At 39.0% G+C, this 17,289-nt stretch overlaps 1 protein-coding gene across 1 annotated transcript in view; it reads right to left on the minus strand.

The window, feature by feature from the left end:
- Positions 1–426: 426 nt before the first annotated feature.
- LOC102853117 (V-type proton ATPase subunit G 1-like) overlaps positions 427–17,289 on the minus strand; it is a 68,652-nt gene continuing 51,789 nt past the window's right edge. Inside the window, exon 2 of the mRNA XM_006896663.1 lies at positions 427–796. Within this exon, the coding sequence (XP_006896725.1) occupies positions 427–796 (370 nt within the window). The remainder of the gene's footprint in view (positions 797–17,289) is intronic.

The raw sequence follows: 17,289 nt of genomic DNA on the forward strand, positions 1-17,289 counted from the left end.
TTTAAGGCGGGCTGCGATTCAAACAAGTTACAAAAAAACTTATTTACTACTTTTTCATCAATAAAGCCCCCGACCTTCAAGAAAGATTTAGGGAAATGAAATACTTAATCCATTTCTTTCTTTGAAGAATTGTTTTCCTTTTAGTAGCTATCTAAGAAAGAACTCATATTGATATATGCTAACTACAGCTAAAAAGCCCAAGAAAATTGTTACGTTTATAAGAAATATGAGGTAAAAAGATGAAATCTTTGGATAAGCTCTAAATCTACACAAAGTACTAGGTTTTGCTACTCTCCAAAAAGTAAAGGAATTTATAATATACAGAAATAATTTAACGGTTTGTCACAAGAAGAAAGCTTTGTTAAATCTTATTCCATGTCACAGCATCTAAAACGCCAATCCATGGAGCAGGGGTCTCTTCCTCTCCTATCCATTTATGCGGTAGTTTTCATGGATTTCGGGCCGGATATCACACACAAAGCTCAGGAGATCATCCAGGACATCATCTCTGTTCTGCCGGAAGTAGGTCTGGAGGACAGTCATCTTCTCCTGGGTCTCCTTCTCCACCTCAGTGCTGCAACTGCCATGGGATCCCAGAGCCTCAGCTTCCTTGGCCTTGAACTCTTTCTCCCTATGCAGGCGGTACTGTTCAATTTCAGCCTGCGCTTCATCTTTGGCCTGCTTCAGCCTCCGGTTCTTCCGCTTGCGGGCCTCCGACACCTTCTCAGCGGCGCGCTTCTCGGCCTGCAGCAGGTGCTGAATGCCCTGCGACTGACTCGCCAAGGCGCAGGCAAGCCTAAAGCCAAGGCGAGCGGCCTGTACCAACCCTCCGCCTTGTTCAGGTCAGCCGACCACTCCGCCCACAATCTGCGGCTGCGCCGTCAGCCGGCGGCCTCACCGCGCCGTCACGTCCATAGATTTTATTTTAACAAGAGTTCAACAATGACTAAGGATAACAGATGAGGAGAATTGATGCCTTTGAGTTGTGGTTCTGGGATAAAGTATTGAATATACCGGGAACCACCAAGAGAACAAACCAGTCTGTCTTGGAGAGAGTGAAACTAAGTTTCTCCTTAAAGGCTAGTATTTTGAAGTTTTGCCTGACATACTTGAGCATGTTCCCAGGATGGCCAAGTCCTTAGAGGAGAGCGACATATATGGAAGGGTGGAGGAACAGCACAAGAGAAGAAAACTCTGAATGTGATGGATTGGTACAGTAACTGAGGTAATGGGCATAGGTGTGCTGCAATCAGTGAGACTGGCTCAGAATAGGACAGGATTAAGAGTTATTGTACGTAGGTGACTCAGTGGCACATAAAAAAAAACCACAATCATAACAAACATGATTTTTTTTCTGCCGTTGTACATAGGGTCGCTATGAGTCGCAGGCGACTCACGGCACATAACAACAACATATAAATGCAAACAGCTAGCAAGTTCTGATTATACAAATAATTTTATTTATATAAATATATTTAATGTTCTTTAACAAAAATTTAAATAGCTAAAAAGAAAGTAAACATGCTTTTGTAAAAAATATTGCATAAAACTCATATGAAGATATAAAATTATAATTCTTAAAGTAAAATTGCATTCAGAAAAAAAATAAATCTATTACCAAATACCAGTACAATCAGTAAATATATATTTTTGTTTTTCATTTCCTAACACTCTGAGAAGAATGGGAATCCCAGAACATTTAATTGTGCTAATGCGAAACCTGTACTTGGACCAAGAGGCAGTAGTCAGAACAGAGCAGGGTAACACTGCATGTTTCAAAATTGGGAAGGGTGTACGCCAGGGATGCATCCTGTCTCCATACCTTTACAACATGTATGCAGAGCAGATTATCCGAGAGGCTGGGCTCTATGAGGAGAATTGTGGCATCAGGATTGGTGGAAGATCTATTAACAATCTGCGTTATGCAGATGACACAACCCTGCTTGCTGAAACTGAGGAGGACCTCATGCACTTGCTGCGAAGGGTCAAGGACTCCAGCCTTCAGTATGGACTGAGGCTCAATGTCAAGAAGACAAAGATTCTCGTCACTGGAGCAATTGGCAGCATCAGGATCGATGACGAAGAGATTGCGAGTGTTCACAGCTTCAGTTTGCTCGGCTCCACAGTCAACAGTCTTGGCACCAGCAGTCAGGAAATCAAAAAGCGCATTGCGATGGGAAAGTCGGCTGTTAGGGACCTCTCTAAGGTACTCAGGAGCAACAGTGTTTCTCTGGAGACTAAGGTGGGCCTGATACAGGCCATGGTATTTCCAATCGCTTGTTATGCATCAGAGAGTTGGACAATGACTAGGGAGGACAGAAGGAGAGTGGATGCTTTTGAGCTGTGGTGCTGGAGAAGGGTACTGAATGTACCCTGGACTGCCAGGAAAACAAACAGATTCATCTTGGAGAGGATTAAACCAAGCTACTCCTTGGAGGCAAGGATTCTGGGGCTTGGTCTGACATACTTTGGACACGTTCCAAGGAGGGACGGGTCCTTGGAGAGGGACATCATGCTTGGGAGGGTGGAGAGACAGCGCAGGAGGGGAAGACCCTCTATGAGATGGATTGATTCGGTGACTGAGGTCATCGGGATGGGTGTGTCAGTGGCAGTGCGGTTGGCGCAGGATAGAGCAGGGTTTAGGGCTGTTGCGCATAGGGTCGCTACGAGTCGGAAACGACTCGACGGCACATAACAACAACAACATAAATTCCACGGGAAGAGACTGCCTATCCTTCTCTGATAGAGCAACTAATGAATTAGAATCACTAGCCTTTTATTAGTTTTTATTATATTAGTTTATTGACAAAATTTGAATACATTGTTTTCCAGAACAGGTTTTTTCCAATATCCTTCCCCATGCCCCCATCTAATTGTACAATTCCATGATTAACACCCCCTCCTCCTGCACATCCTCATCCCTGTGCTTCCACTCCTACGCACTTGGATCCTTATTCTCATTCTACAATAATGGTTTTATACAATTTTGTCCTTGTGGGACTGAATTAGTTCACTCAGCATAATGCTCTTCATCCCTCTCAAGGAAGGCAGTTTGGTGCTTCCTTACAAAGCTTAGCATAGAAATACCATATGATGCAGCTACACCACTACTTTCCCCCCTCCCCCCAAAGTATTTATTTACCAGCTGAGTCATCAGATGTCTCTTTTGTACATAAACTCATGGTAAATTGGAATCAACTTGATGACAGCTAAAACTAGCAATTTTTTCAGCCATTCTGGTAAGTGTAATGTGAAACCTAATTCTAGTTTTAATTTTAATTTCTTAGCCCTGGTGTGTCCATTTGCCATACAGAGGTAACTTGTGGTTGCTGAGAAGGTGAACACTGTGACATTGATGTGTCAAATGTAATAATGGTTACCCATGGCAGGCGGTGTCTGGTAGAGCTTCCCAATTAAAAAAAAGCTTGGAAGCAGGAGTGGCATCCACTGCCAAAAATATCTTGCCTCCAGAAACCCTGTGAACCTGGAGAAAGAATGAAAGTCATTCAAATGTTGAGGACTTTCGTTTATAGGGTTGCTATGAGTCACCTGTGACTCGATGACACTTAACAACAATACTTGCTATGCATCAGAAAGCTGAAGAATGACCAGGAATGATAGGAAAATTGATACCTTTGAGCTGTGGTGCTGGGGAAGAATATTGAATATACCATGAATTGCTAAGACAACAGAGATTTGTCTTGGAGAGGGTGAAACCAGGCTGCTCCTTGGCAGCAAGGATTCTGAAGCTTCATCTGACATACTTTGGACATACTGCAAGGAGCGACCAGTCCTTGGAGAGGGACATCATGCTTTGGAGGGTGGAGGGACAATGCAAGAGAGGAAGATCCTTGATGAGATGGATTGATTCAGTGACTAGGGTGATTGGGGTAGGTGTGTCAGAGACAATTAGGTTGGTATGGGATAGAGCAGGGTTCAGAGCTGTTGTACATAGAGTTGTTATGAGTCACAAGTGACTCAATGACACATTTAAGCAATAGCTAACTCAACAGAGAGAACAAACAGATTTGTTTTGCAGAAGGTGTGTCCAGAGAGCTACTTAGAAACAAAGATCATAAACTTCATCTTACGTTTTTTGGGCATGTTAGGAAAAGAGGCTATTCCTTGGAGAAGGACATCATGCTTGGGAAAGTGGAGGGATGGCGAAAGAGAGGAATACTCCCAACGAGGTGGATTGATACAGTGACTGCCGCGGTGGACTCACGTGACTCAATGGTCTTTCAGACTCAAGTCAGAGAATGTGAGGATGGCACAGGATAGTACAGAGTTCAGATCTGTTGTTCATAAGGTTACTATGAACTCTTCTTGATTTGATGGCACATAACAAAAACAACAATAGCTAATTATTTGTCATCCCCTAGCAGTTAATTTGGAAGCTTTGGCATGATAGTCTTGGGGGTATTCACTGTTAACTCAAAGACCACACAAACCTCTCTTGTGGTTCAAATCCACCAACAGTTCCACAGGAAGAAGATGGACCATCTCCTCTCAGCAATTTGCAGAATTAGATACCCAATGTATTGTTGTTATTGTTGTTGTTATATGCTGTTGAGTCACTTGTGACTCAGAGCGACCTTATGTACAACAGCCCTAAACCTTGTTCTATCCTGTGCCAACTTCACTGTCTCCAACACACCCATCCTGATTACCCCAGTCACTGAATCAATCCACCTCATAGAGGGTCTTTCCCTCCTGTGCTGTCCCTCCACTCTACCAAGCATGATGTCCCTCTACTTGCAACATGTCCAAAGTATGTCAGACGAAGCTTCAGAATCCTTTCCTCCAAGGAGCAGCCTGGTTTCACCTTCTCCAGGATGAACCTGTTCATTTTTTTAGCAGTTCAGTACTCTTCTCCAGCACCACAGCTCAAAGGCATCAATTCACCTTCTATCCTCCCTTGTCATTGTCCAACTCTCTGATGCATTGCAAGTGATTGCAAAGACCACCCAATGTAGAGTCAGCAATAAAACATTTTTTACTTGTTTGAAATGAGACTAGCTAATTGATGCCTTTGAATTATGGTATTGATGAAGAGTATGAACTTCTAATAGAAGAAACTAACCTGTATTGGAGCAATTGCAGTCAGAGTGCTCCCATTATTTTGCTGAGACCTTCTTATTAATTGATTCATTTCAAATATGTTTCTGTTTTCCTTCAAGCATTTCTGTGCTTCTTGTTTTTATGCGTTATCAAATCTGAACTGTTTTAGAACTGGCTCCTCAAGAGGATTTTCAAAGGCTGGAAATTATATAGGAAAATTCTTACCTTTTGACCAAAAAGTAAATTGTAGATTTGAACCTATTGATTTTGAGTTCACACTGCAACACTTTACCCAGTAAGCTAGAAGAGGTCTCTTATGTTGCCATCTATTGATTAACTTTTTTGTTTAACTGGAAACTATCTAGATTCTTGTTTTTACGTTTTCAATTGGAACCAGGGCATTTCTAGTATTATCTTATAGCTCTACATCATACTTAAACTTTTCTTTCAATTGTTTTCTTTTGATACTACTGTTTGCTTTTTTACACTTCAAGGGGAGTTTTCTTCCCTAAGAGTATTGGTGCAGGCATTGACTCTGCACTGCTGTGGTTGCTCTATTCCATAGGATAGTAACAGTCTCATAGCTGAGCTTCCAGTGGGCTTTCAGAAGCTATCAATTGAACAGGGAGGAGATTAATAACCTTTCTCTCATAGAACAAGTAGTGGATTGGCCATGTCTGCCCGTAGGTTGAGAGGACAACTCCTTACCCACCAGACCACCAGAGATTGCTGACTGACAATTAAGCCTTAGTAGCACCACTCAAGGATCTAGTGGTAAGAAGCTATGCTGCAAAACCAAAGGTACATTTTCCAATCCAGCAGCTGCTCTGCAGGAGATTTATTGCCACTGGAGGGTCAGCTAGGAGTTGGAACTGACGCAACAGCACACAACAATAACAACACCCAAATGGTCATCATTGGAAACTTCTCATTCTAATTCCATGAATGTGACAGAAGTATTTTTCTGTCTAATAACACCACACTTTACTGAACATTCTCTGGAATGATCCCAACAGAAGTTTGAGGGAGTCTAAGTACAATATGAAAAAGGTGGAAATTAGTTTCACGTTCAATCATTTTTGATATGAGTCAACAGTTTTGTGTCAACAGAGAGCTTTGGTAGACTTGTGATAAGAAAGTTCCCTGAAATCCCAAAGGCACAAGGTTTGAATCCACCAGATGTTCTTCAAGAGAAGGATGAATAATCTCCTCCCATGGGATTTAATGCCTCTGCAAACCCACTGGGTGGTCAGCTAGGGGTGAATACTGACTTGGCAGCAAACAACAGCAACAACTATTATTATAGAGAGGATACTTTGGGCAGAATATTAAACTATCATACAAGTATTAAAAGAAGATGGAAAGAGTATACAAAGTCATTATACCAAAAGGAATTGGCAGACACAGAAGAATTTAATGAAACAACATATGAACAAGAACCTGTGATGATAAAGGAAGAAGTTCAAACTGCTTTGAAAGAATTGGCTAAGAATGAGGTCTGAGGAATTAGTGGTATACCAATTGACATATTTTAACTATCAGATGCTGCCCTTAATGTTCACCAAGTTGTGCCAAGAAATCTGGAGAACAACCACTTGATCAACTGACTAGAAGAGATCTATATTTGTTCCCATTCCACAGAAAGGTGATCCCACAGAGTGTGGAAATTATTGAACAATATCATTAATATCACATGCAAGAAAGATTTTCCAAAAGATTATCCAAAAATGACTGGAACAGCACATCAACAGAGATCTACCAGAAGTACAGGCTAGGTTTAGACGGGATCATGGTACTAGGGATATTATAGCTAATGTTAGATGGTTCTTGACTGAAAGCAAGGAGTGCCAGAAGAATATCTATCTTTCTTTCATTCATCACGCAAAAGGCATTTGACTGTGTGGATCATAACAAACTAGCTAACTCTAAGAAGAATGGGAATCCCAGAACACTTGATTGTGCTAATGCAAAACCTATACTTGGACCAGGAGGCAGTCATCAGAACAGAGCAAAGAAACTTCATGGTTTAAAATTGGGAAGGCTGTACAGGAGGGCTGTATCCTGTTTCCGTACCTATTCAATCTTTATGCAAAACAGGTTATCTGGGAGGCTGGGCTCTATGAGGAGAAAAGTGACATCAGGATTGGAGGAAGAATCTTCAACAATCTGCGTTACACAGATGACACAAACCTGCTTGTTGAAACTGAGGAGGACCTGAAGCTTTTGCTGTGGGAGATCAGGGACTGCAGTCTTCAGTATGAATTGAGGTTCAATATCAAGAAAACAAAGATTCTCACCACCGGGCCTATTGGCAGCATCATGATGGATGGTGAAGAGATTGAGACTGTTCACAGTTTTAGTTTGTTTGGCTCCACAGTCAACACTGTTGGCACCAGCAGCCAGGAAATTAAAAGAAATATTGTGATGGGAAAGTCTGCAGTTAGAGACCTCTCTAAACTATTGGAGAGCAACGATGTCAGTCTGGAGACTAACGTTTGCCTGATACATGCCATGGTCTTTGCAATCACTTGCTTTGCATCAGAGAGATGGATAATGACTAGGAATAATAAAAGGAGAGAATTAATGCCTTTGAACTGTGATGTTGAGAATGGTATTGAATATACCATGGATTGCTAAGAAAACAAACAGTTTTGTCCTGGAGAGGCTGAAGCCAGGATGCTCCCTGGAAGCAAGGATTCTGAAGCTTCTTCTGACATACTTTGGACATGTTGCATGAGGGACCAGTCCTTGGAAAGGGATGTAGCGCTTGGGAGGTTGGAGGGACAGCGCAGGAGAGGAAGATCCTTAATGAGATTGATTGATTCAGTGACTGGGGTAATGAGGTGAATGTGTCAGAGACAGTGAGATTGGCACCGGATAGGGCAGTAGGGTCACTTCAGGGTCAGTTCTGACTCAATGACACACATTAACAACATAGAAGTCACTGGACTTTATATTGGTAGTATTGTTGTTGTCATAGTCAAGTCAAACACGACTCAGTGACTCTATGATCAAAAGACCTGATGCCTTTCCATAACTGTTGTCATTTCTCCAAGTTCATAGACTTTCCAGAAGCATGAAGTTTAGGAAGTGGATACCACTCCTGCTTCCAAACATGTTTTACAACTGGGAGCTCCACTAAACACTGTCCACATTGGGAAATGATTATGGTATTTGAAACCCCAATGGCATAAGGTTCAGCATCAGAGCAAACCCAGATTACTTCATACAGCACATTGACAAAAAGTGATGTGCAAAGTGGAAGAAAGTTCCTCAAAATATAACAATGCTAGTCTCATTTAGCAGTTGTTAAGTGTCGTCAAGTCAAATGTGACGCATAGGTATCCTTGCACAAAATCCTGAACTGTGTTCTATAAATAACATAATTTCTGTATGTTTGTAGAGTTTATAGAGTTCAGCAAGAGAATAGTTCTAGAGCGTGGAGTGTGAAGAACATAACAGAAGAAGAGAATGAGGACTTCTGATAATTCTGTATAGATTTTATTGAAATTCCATCATATTGTCTAAGACTAATTAAGCAGATGAATGAATCTGCTAGTAAAAGTGGAAATAAACCAGCTACTGACAGTTCTGGCGCCTCTGCTTCTCAGCTCCTTTTTTCTCTGTGCATTGACTTTTTCCTTCTAAATAAGAAAATATCTTGCTGTATTTTACCAGAGTAAAGAGCTATTGGCAGCCTCAGGCCTACAAAATTTGGTTTAGTGACCCCTACCAAAAAGGTTTTATAATTTAAAATGATTAAGAGCAATTGCTTCCAAGAGATTTGATCTCCTTGGACCCATAACAATCATTTTTATAAAGATGTGTTACTATATTTGATATCATTATAGCCAAGCACATCTAAGCAAAAGAAGAAATGTGGAAAGTTGGTGCAAAGCTGAATTATGGATGGTTATAGGATATCATGAGTGGAAATAAAGTGAATACTTTCTTTGCAGAATTTTTACTATGAGGATCTCTTTCATCTTCTTGATGTTAGCCTTTGGAATTTTATGATTTATTGCTTAAAGGCTAAACCCATCAATCTTACATTTGTTTGGATTAGAATTCCAGCTCTGATGAATAGCTATTTACATTTTCTAACCCTTTACATTTTGAATCTCTAAAATGAGAATAATTGTAAAAGTGTAAGTTTTATGGTGAAGATCAAATAAAGACGGTTCAAATATTAAATATTTAATGTATTTGGCCACAGCATAAGTTCTCAAAACTGTCTGCTATTTACAGGTATAAGAGAATATCTGCTGCTCCTTAGTTTTCCCAAGTGTATACTTCTAATTTATAGTTATTCAATGCAAGGTGAGAAAAATGGATTCTCAGGATAATTTCAATAAAAGAAACAATCTTTCATTTATTTCAACATATTTTTCTATCCTGTAAATATGTGATTTTTCTGTTAATGGTTTCTGGAAGGCTTTCTATTAGGATTTTGGTTATTTATTTTTTAACTTCACATCAATTTTTGAAAAGGCGTAGGCATGAAAGTGAGTAATGCTGTCTCTTGATAACGTCCCTAAGGGAGAAGAAAAAAAGATTCCAGATTCTTAGTTACTATATGGTTCCCTTAATGTTGTTTCCCATACCTTTTTAAAAACATGTGTATCCTATAAAATTTATCAATACTATTTTATTAAATCAAGATTTCAAGTGATAATTAGAAATCTTCCCCTATCCTCAGTGACATTAAGTTATGCTCTCCTGTATTATTTCTTTCTGTTTTATTATTTTGCTTCATTTAGATTTATGATCAGTGTGCAGTTCATTACTTTGTTTAGAGTATGAACCTAAAAGCATTTTTCCAAATATTTAACAAAATTTTCTGGCACAATTAAAAAAAATCTATCTTTTCCCCATTCATTTAAAATATTTCCTTTAGCACTGTTTGAAAGAATATATGCCTATTAGTCAATTTCTGCAAATTCAATATGTACAGCTTAAATGTTGGTATATTCCTGCACCACTGTCATACTGTTCTAATACTATGTAGTGCATGGGATGGTTAATAAATGATAGGCCTAGTCTGCACTGGTTGTTACTTTTGTTGTCTTAGATACTATCAGACTATTTAGACTCATAGTAGTTCTATGTACAACAATGGAACTGTTCAATTCTATACCATCACCACAATCCCTGCTATTCTTAAGTCCATTGTTGTAGCCACTGTGTCAGTACATCTAATTGAGGATCTTCTTCTGCTTTTCCAAGTATGATGTCCTTCTGCAGGGACTACACATGCCTAAAATACCTGAAACATGTTTCCAAATTTGTGTACAATCAAATTTATCAATCCTTTGGGTAGACATGTTGTGATTTTGGAAGTTCATGCATGGTGTATTTGGTGTTTTTTTTGATCATTACAATTCAAAAATATGAATATACCAGGCATAGGAGGGATGACATCGTGAACACTATACATGAGGAAAGCAAAAGGTTATTAAAAAGACATGAAAGAGAAACCCAAAACAATGTCAGAAGAGACAACTGTACTATTATTGAGATTTTATTGAACTTTTACATTTACACAGGGTAACAGTATTTATACTGTAATAAGTAAGAATGGAATATTTCATGGCAAACGTTTTAAATGTAAATTAATAATAAATTGTGCTATTTTAGGTTATTCAGTGTGGCTTTTCAAGCCATTGATTTTTAGCTTTCACAACATAGGTATGCAAATGTGAGACTAAATTTGTGACCACACCAAGATAGCTTGTTATTAATGTAAATAAGATAAATAGCACTTTTGGGTTAGAAACAGGAAAACAAGGATTATAGACAAGTCTAGTTTTAAATTAAGCTGATAAGTGGTCAAGACAATATCTTGTAATCCTTATAATCCAAGATAGTGTCTTGATCTCTATCATTTAGAAAGGAGCAGCTGGAAGTGCAGTGTACTTTCAGACCAGAGATTCTTGAGATAGACAGAGACCTAGACCAGACATCAAACGAGGGAGAATCAAAGACAAAACTTAGACAAAAGTAAAGTTAGGCTAGCTCTGGTGGCTAGTGCAATAAGCTGCCCTGCAATCCCAGAGGTGTGCGGTTCAAATCCACCAGATGCTCTGCTGGAGAAAGAGGGACAGTCTCCCCCTGTACCAGTCCGATCCGATTTGATGGTACACACACACACACACACTAATGAAAAACAAAAATTTTGAAAAAGTAAAGTTAGAAAACCATTACATAAAATTTAACTAGAGCTACTAAAAGTACCCTTAAAAGTCTTCACTTAGCAGAGTGGGGAAGAAGGAAGACAACATAGCTATCAGAGCAAAAAAGAGTTTTAGTAACAGTGGCACAGAGTAGCTAGGCAAGTTCCTGTGAAGATGAGAAGAAGCTGTCCTAACTTAAAACAAATTCAAAAATATTCTGAGGATTTCCAATGTAATTTGTAATCTCTTACTTTCTTTATAAACACCCTAAGTGTAAGTTGTTATTGTTGTTATTTTTGTTATTGTTATGTGCTATAGAGTTGACTATGACTCATACCGACCATAAGCACACTAGCTCTGAAGACTGCTCTGTCCTGAGTCAATCTCACTGTCTCTGACATACCTGCCCTTATTACTCTGGTTATTATGCCAATCTCTCTCAGCCAGAGTCTTCCTCTCTTGGATAGTCTCTCCACTTTTCCAAGATTGATGACCTTCTCCAAAGATTGATTCCTTCTGGCAACCTGCTCAAAGTATGTGAGATTGCATTTCAAAATCTTTGCCTCCAAGGAGCAGCTGGGTTTCACCTTTTCCAGGAGAAACCTGTTCCATTTCTTGGCAGTCTATGGTGTGTTCAATACTTTTCTCCAGCACCACTACTTGAAGGTATCAATTATTTTTCGGTCATCCTTGGTTATTGTCCAGCTTTCTTCTGCATAGTAACTATTTGTGAAAACTATGGCTTGGATCAGGTGCACCATAGTCTCTAGACTTACATCCTTGCTCTTTGACACTCTATACACATTCCTGACAACAGATTTTCCTAATGCAATTCATCTTTCGATTTCCAGAATTCTGGCGCCAATAGTATTGATGTGGAAATGAGTAAGTAGAAACTGCTAACAATCTCAACCTCTTCTTTAACTATCATGAGTCTACTAACGGGCTCAAGTGGTTAGAATCTTTGTTTTTTTTGATGTGAGCTTCAATCTATATTGAAGACTACAATCCTTGATGCTCTGCAGCAAGTGCTTCAGGCCCTCCTCAGTTTCAGCAAATAAGATGAGTGTTGTCTATGAATTCTGTGTGGCCATTGCAGTAGATTGCAAAGAGTCAGAGTTTGAAAACCAAAAGGGAGGGAGCTCTGATGGCCTAGTGGCAAGAAGCTGCACTGCAATCCCAGAGGTATATGGTTCAAATCCACCAGATGCTCTGCTGGAAAAGGAGGGGCAATCTCCTCCTATACCAGTCAGATCCGATTTGACGGTACAACCACAAAAATAATAAAAAGAAAATAATAGGAAAGAAAAGAAAACCAAAAGGGAAGAACACACTCAGCATCTCTCAAGCTGAAAGAACTGAAGAACAGGCCAAACAATACCGATGGACACAAGAGGCAAAATCTTGAATGATGCAGGAAGTGTCAAAAGAAGATAGAAGGAATACACAAAGTCACTGTTACCTAAAATAATTAGTCAACGTTGAATTAATGCAGGAAAGAGAATATAACCAAGAACCAATGGTAATGAAAGAGAAAATTCAAGCTGCCCTAAAGGTATTGGCAAAAAATAAGACTCCATGAATTGATGGAAAACCAGTTGACCCACTTCAACAGATTCATCTCTTACTTCCTTTTACCAGAAACTGGGGAGACAGCTACTTGACCAACTAATTGAAAAGATGCATATTTTTCCCATTTTCCAAAAAGATGATCCACATAATAAGGCCTTTGAACAGTGTGTGATGTTGGAGAAGAGTGCTGAATATTTCATGGACTGTTAAAAAGAATTAAGTCAGTGTTAGAGAAAGTGTAGCCAGAGCACTTGTTAGAGGCAAGATAGTGTCTTGTCTTACATATTTTGGCATGTTGTCAGGAGAGGTCAGTCCTCAGAAGAAGAAGACGTGCTGGGAAACGTGGAAGATAAGAGGAAGATTCTTAACAAGATGAATTGACACAGTGACTCTATCGTGGGCTCCATCATGGCAAAGATTGTGAGGATGGCACAGGATAGAGCAAGGTTTAGATCTGTTCTATTGTTCATAGCATAGCTGAGTCTTGGTTGACTTGAAGGTACCTAACAACAATAATAGAGTGATAAAGAGTTTTGGAACGGCAGGTTATATTAAAATATAGGAGTAGCTGTAGAAGTATGGGGGTGTTTCTTACCTCATAGGACTCAGCTTTCTGCTGTTGATGCTATTAATGCAGATTCTTTATGTAGATCTTTATGAAAGGAGCTTGCCCGTCCTTCCTGAATTGAGCAGCTGGTGAATTCAAACTGCTGAGCTTTTAGTTAGCAATTCAACATGTCAGCCACAGTACTATCAGGGCACCTTGAATGGAATGACTAGAATATCACTAATCATTTTTAAATATAATGATCTAAAATTAGTTATTAAGCAATTAGATTTATTTTATAAACTTTCTATAGATATTAAAACTAAGACAAGGGAAATTTTAGAGATTTATAGCAATTGTTTTCCTTCTAAATCTCCGGGGAAATTATTCAGCGTTGGCTCTGGAAACCTCATAAATTATATAACAGGAAAGGTTTATTTATCACGTGTAAGCATTTGGAAAAATATTTTATGGCTTAATAACTTCTTAATTGTATTGCTCATAAACTTTCTAGTAGACTATTTATTTGACTACACTCTGGATTTTATTTGCCAAACATCCATGCCAAATAATTTAATGTAACTTTACTTTTATGAAGTAGATTGGTAAATATTGAGATATGACTTCCTATAATGTCATCAAAAGATTGCAAATCTTCATATAAAATTGAATTTCTGTCCTAGTAAAAAATATTAAATTTAAAAATATAAAGCTATGAAACATAATTTTGAAAACATACAGAAATAGGATGTAACATTATATATGGCCTAGACATTTGTTCAGGGAGCTCTAATAGTGTAGGATGTAGAGAGCTGCACTTCTAACATAAAGACTGTGTGGCTCAATGGATCGAATCTATCTCTAGCCCTAAAGGGAGAAAGTTGAGGAATTTCCTCCTATTGTGATTCATAACTTACAAAAACCAAAGATGGATATGAGTCAGAAACAACTAAATAACAGTAAGTTTGAATTGAATTTTTAGTAATTGTTTAGAAATTCTCAGTCATTTGAGTTCAAGGGGCCTTTTATACTTAGACTATAAAAAGTACTGAAGAATTTGTGTATAGAGTTACACTGATATTTACTATTTTGTAAATTAGTAGTGAAAACAGTTATATATTCTTGTTATTGGGTGACATTGAGTCTCATAATAACCCTGTTAGGTAACATTTTATTACTGTAATCTTTATGGCAGTAACTGCAATAACGAGTTTAAACACAATAGATATTGTGGGGAAAGTGTAGAGTATGCCAAGATTCTCATCTACTCTACATAGATTCATTATGAATAAGAGTCAGCTTGACACACCACCTAGCAATCTTTAGTGGAAGTGATTGCCAGATCTTTCTCCCATAGTGCTACTTGGTGGGTTTGAGCCTTCAACCTATTAAGTAGCAGCCTCTGTAGTTTCCCAGCAAGTTATAACCAACCCATAGTTGACCCTACAGCAGGTTTTTAGAAGAAATAAATTTCACAGACAGATATTATCCATATTTCTCCTGCAGATAACTAGAGGATTGGATTCCATCAGCCTGCCTTTGGGATTGCAGTGCAGTTTCTTACCACTAGACCACCTGAGCTCCCCATTGCTCTACCAGAGTTACTTATTTATGAATCAAATTCTTTAAAATTGCAAAAACTGCAACAATAAACATGTAATAGAATAATAAATAAATTTCAAACATAACTTATAAAGAATAGTTGCACTGCAATTGCAAAGGCATGTCGCTTGAATCCACCAGCTGCTCCTTGGGAAAAGGATGGTCAGTCTCTTACCTTGTCATTTCCAGCCACTGAAAACCCACTAAAGGGTCACCTATGAGTCCATTTAGACTTAATGGAATAAACCAAGAACAACTTTGCAAAAATTATTTTTCTTAAAATGTAAATATAACTTGACAGAATTAAAAACAAAATTTTAAATCCCTCAAATTGTAATTGACTCGAACTTGGAACCTATTGATAGGTGACACTCCAGGGGAGCTTTAGATGTGATAAATCATACGAAAGGAAACTGTCCTTCTTTTTCCCTCTAAGAAGACGATGAATTTGAACCACCTGACATTGAACTGGGTGGCTTCTTGGTGCCTGACCATTTAAACCTCTTTGAGCTCCCCTCAGTTAGAAGAGATAAACATTTTACTATAAGTGTGACAGTATAGCAAAACATGGCTAGGAATTCTTTATTGACATTTACTTTCACTCTTGCACTAAAAATACTATCAACTCATTAATTCTCTTTTACTTATTTGTACTCAGGTTCATTAAAAATGCATTGGCTTGTGTTTTACTTCAAAAGATTTTTTACACAATGATGGTTTTATAACCTAGTGCTATAAAATGGCTGCTCATTTAGAAAAAAAATAATCAGATGAGTTATGTACAATTTCTAGATGTTGACAGATTTTCTTATATAGTATTAAGAACTCAAGAGTAATTATCATGACAAATCTTACCAGTGAGCAGAAGATGATTGATCTAAGTCCTGGAAAATGAATGACTTTTTAATATGGAAGAGTTAGGAGCAAGAAGGAAAGGTCATTTTAGTTCAAGGAGCACCATGATAATCTATTGGCAAAATATGAGATACTTAATTTAAAATAAGTTGTCTGCCAAGAAATTAGAGGCAATGATAAACTGGATTGGGGTTGTTGCTGACTTATTTACAAAGGCATATTTCTTTTCTGTCATCTATGTGAATTCAGCATCCACTGCTACCCTCCCCACCTGAACATCTAAATCCAGATGCATGGTTCAAAATTGAGAAGTGTGTATGCCAGGGATATGTCTTATCTCCATACATTTTAAATCTACATGCAGAACAGATCGTCCAGGAGACTGGACTCTATGAGGAGGAATGCGGCATCAGGATTAGAGGAAGATTCATCAACAATCTGTGTTATGCAGATTACACAATTTAGCTTGCTGAAACTGAGGAGAACTTGAAGTGCTTGCTGCAGAAGGTCAAGGATTGCAGCCTTCAATATGGATTAAAGCTCAACATCAATGAAACAAAGATTCTTACCACTGGACTCATTGGTAGTAGTATCATAATATATGGTGAAGAAATTGAGATTGTTAACAGTTTCAGTTGACTTGGCTCCATAGTCAACACTCTTTGTTAGCAGCAGCCAGGAATTGAAAGACAAATTACATTGGGGAAGTCTGCTTTCGGGAGCATCTCCATAGTACTTAAGAGCAACAATGTCAGTCTGGAGACTAAGGTGCACCTGATCCAGGCCATAGTCTTTGTAATTACATGGTCTTTGCTATACGTCAGAAAGCTAGACAATGACTAGGAATTATAGAAATAGAATTGATGACTTTCAGCCGTGGTGCTGGGGAAGAGTATTGAATATACGGTGGACTGCTTAGGGTAACAGACTGGTTCATCCTAGAGATGATGAGACCAGGCTGTCACTTGAAGGCAAGGATTCTGAAGCTTTGTCTGGCATGCTTTGAGCATGTTACAAGGAAGGACTAGTCCTTGGAGAGAGACATCACGTTTAGGAGGGTGGATGGACAGTGCAAGAGAGGAAGACCCTCAATGAGATGGATTGATTCAATGTCTGGGGTGAAGGGCATAAGCATATCAGAGACAATAATGTTGGCAGAGGATAGAGCAGGTTTCAGGGCTCTTGTATATAGGGTCGCTGCCAGAGAAGGGAAGACGGAAAGCTGCGCACTGGGGAAAGTCACCTCGGATAACAGCAAAGAGGTTGTGCACTGGGGAAAGTCACCTAGAATAACAGCAAAGAGGCTTCTTTCAGGTAACCAGGCAAAACCAGCCTTAGAAGGGAAGACGGGAAGCTGCGCACTGGGGAAGGTCACCTTGGATAACAGCAAAGAGGCTGCGCACTGGGGAAGGTCACCTCGGATAACAGCAAAGAGGCTGCGCACTGGGGAAGGTCACCTCGGATAACAGCAAAGAGGCT

This window comes from Elephantulus edwardii, unplaced genomic scaffold (genome assembly GCF_000299155.1).
Source record: "Elephantulus edwardii isolate Elephantulus edwardi_28Jun2011 unplaced genomic scaffold, EleEdw1.0 scaffold00188, whole genome shotgun sequence".
In the NCBI taxonomy this organism is placed as follows: Eukaryota; Metazoa; Chordata; class Mammalia; order Macroscelidea; family Macroscelididae; genus Elephantulus; species Elephantulus edwardii.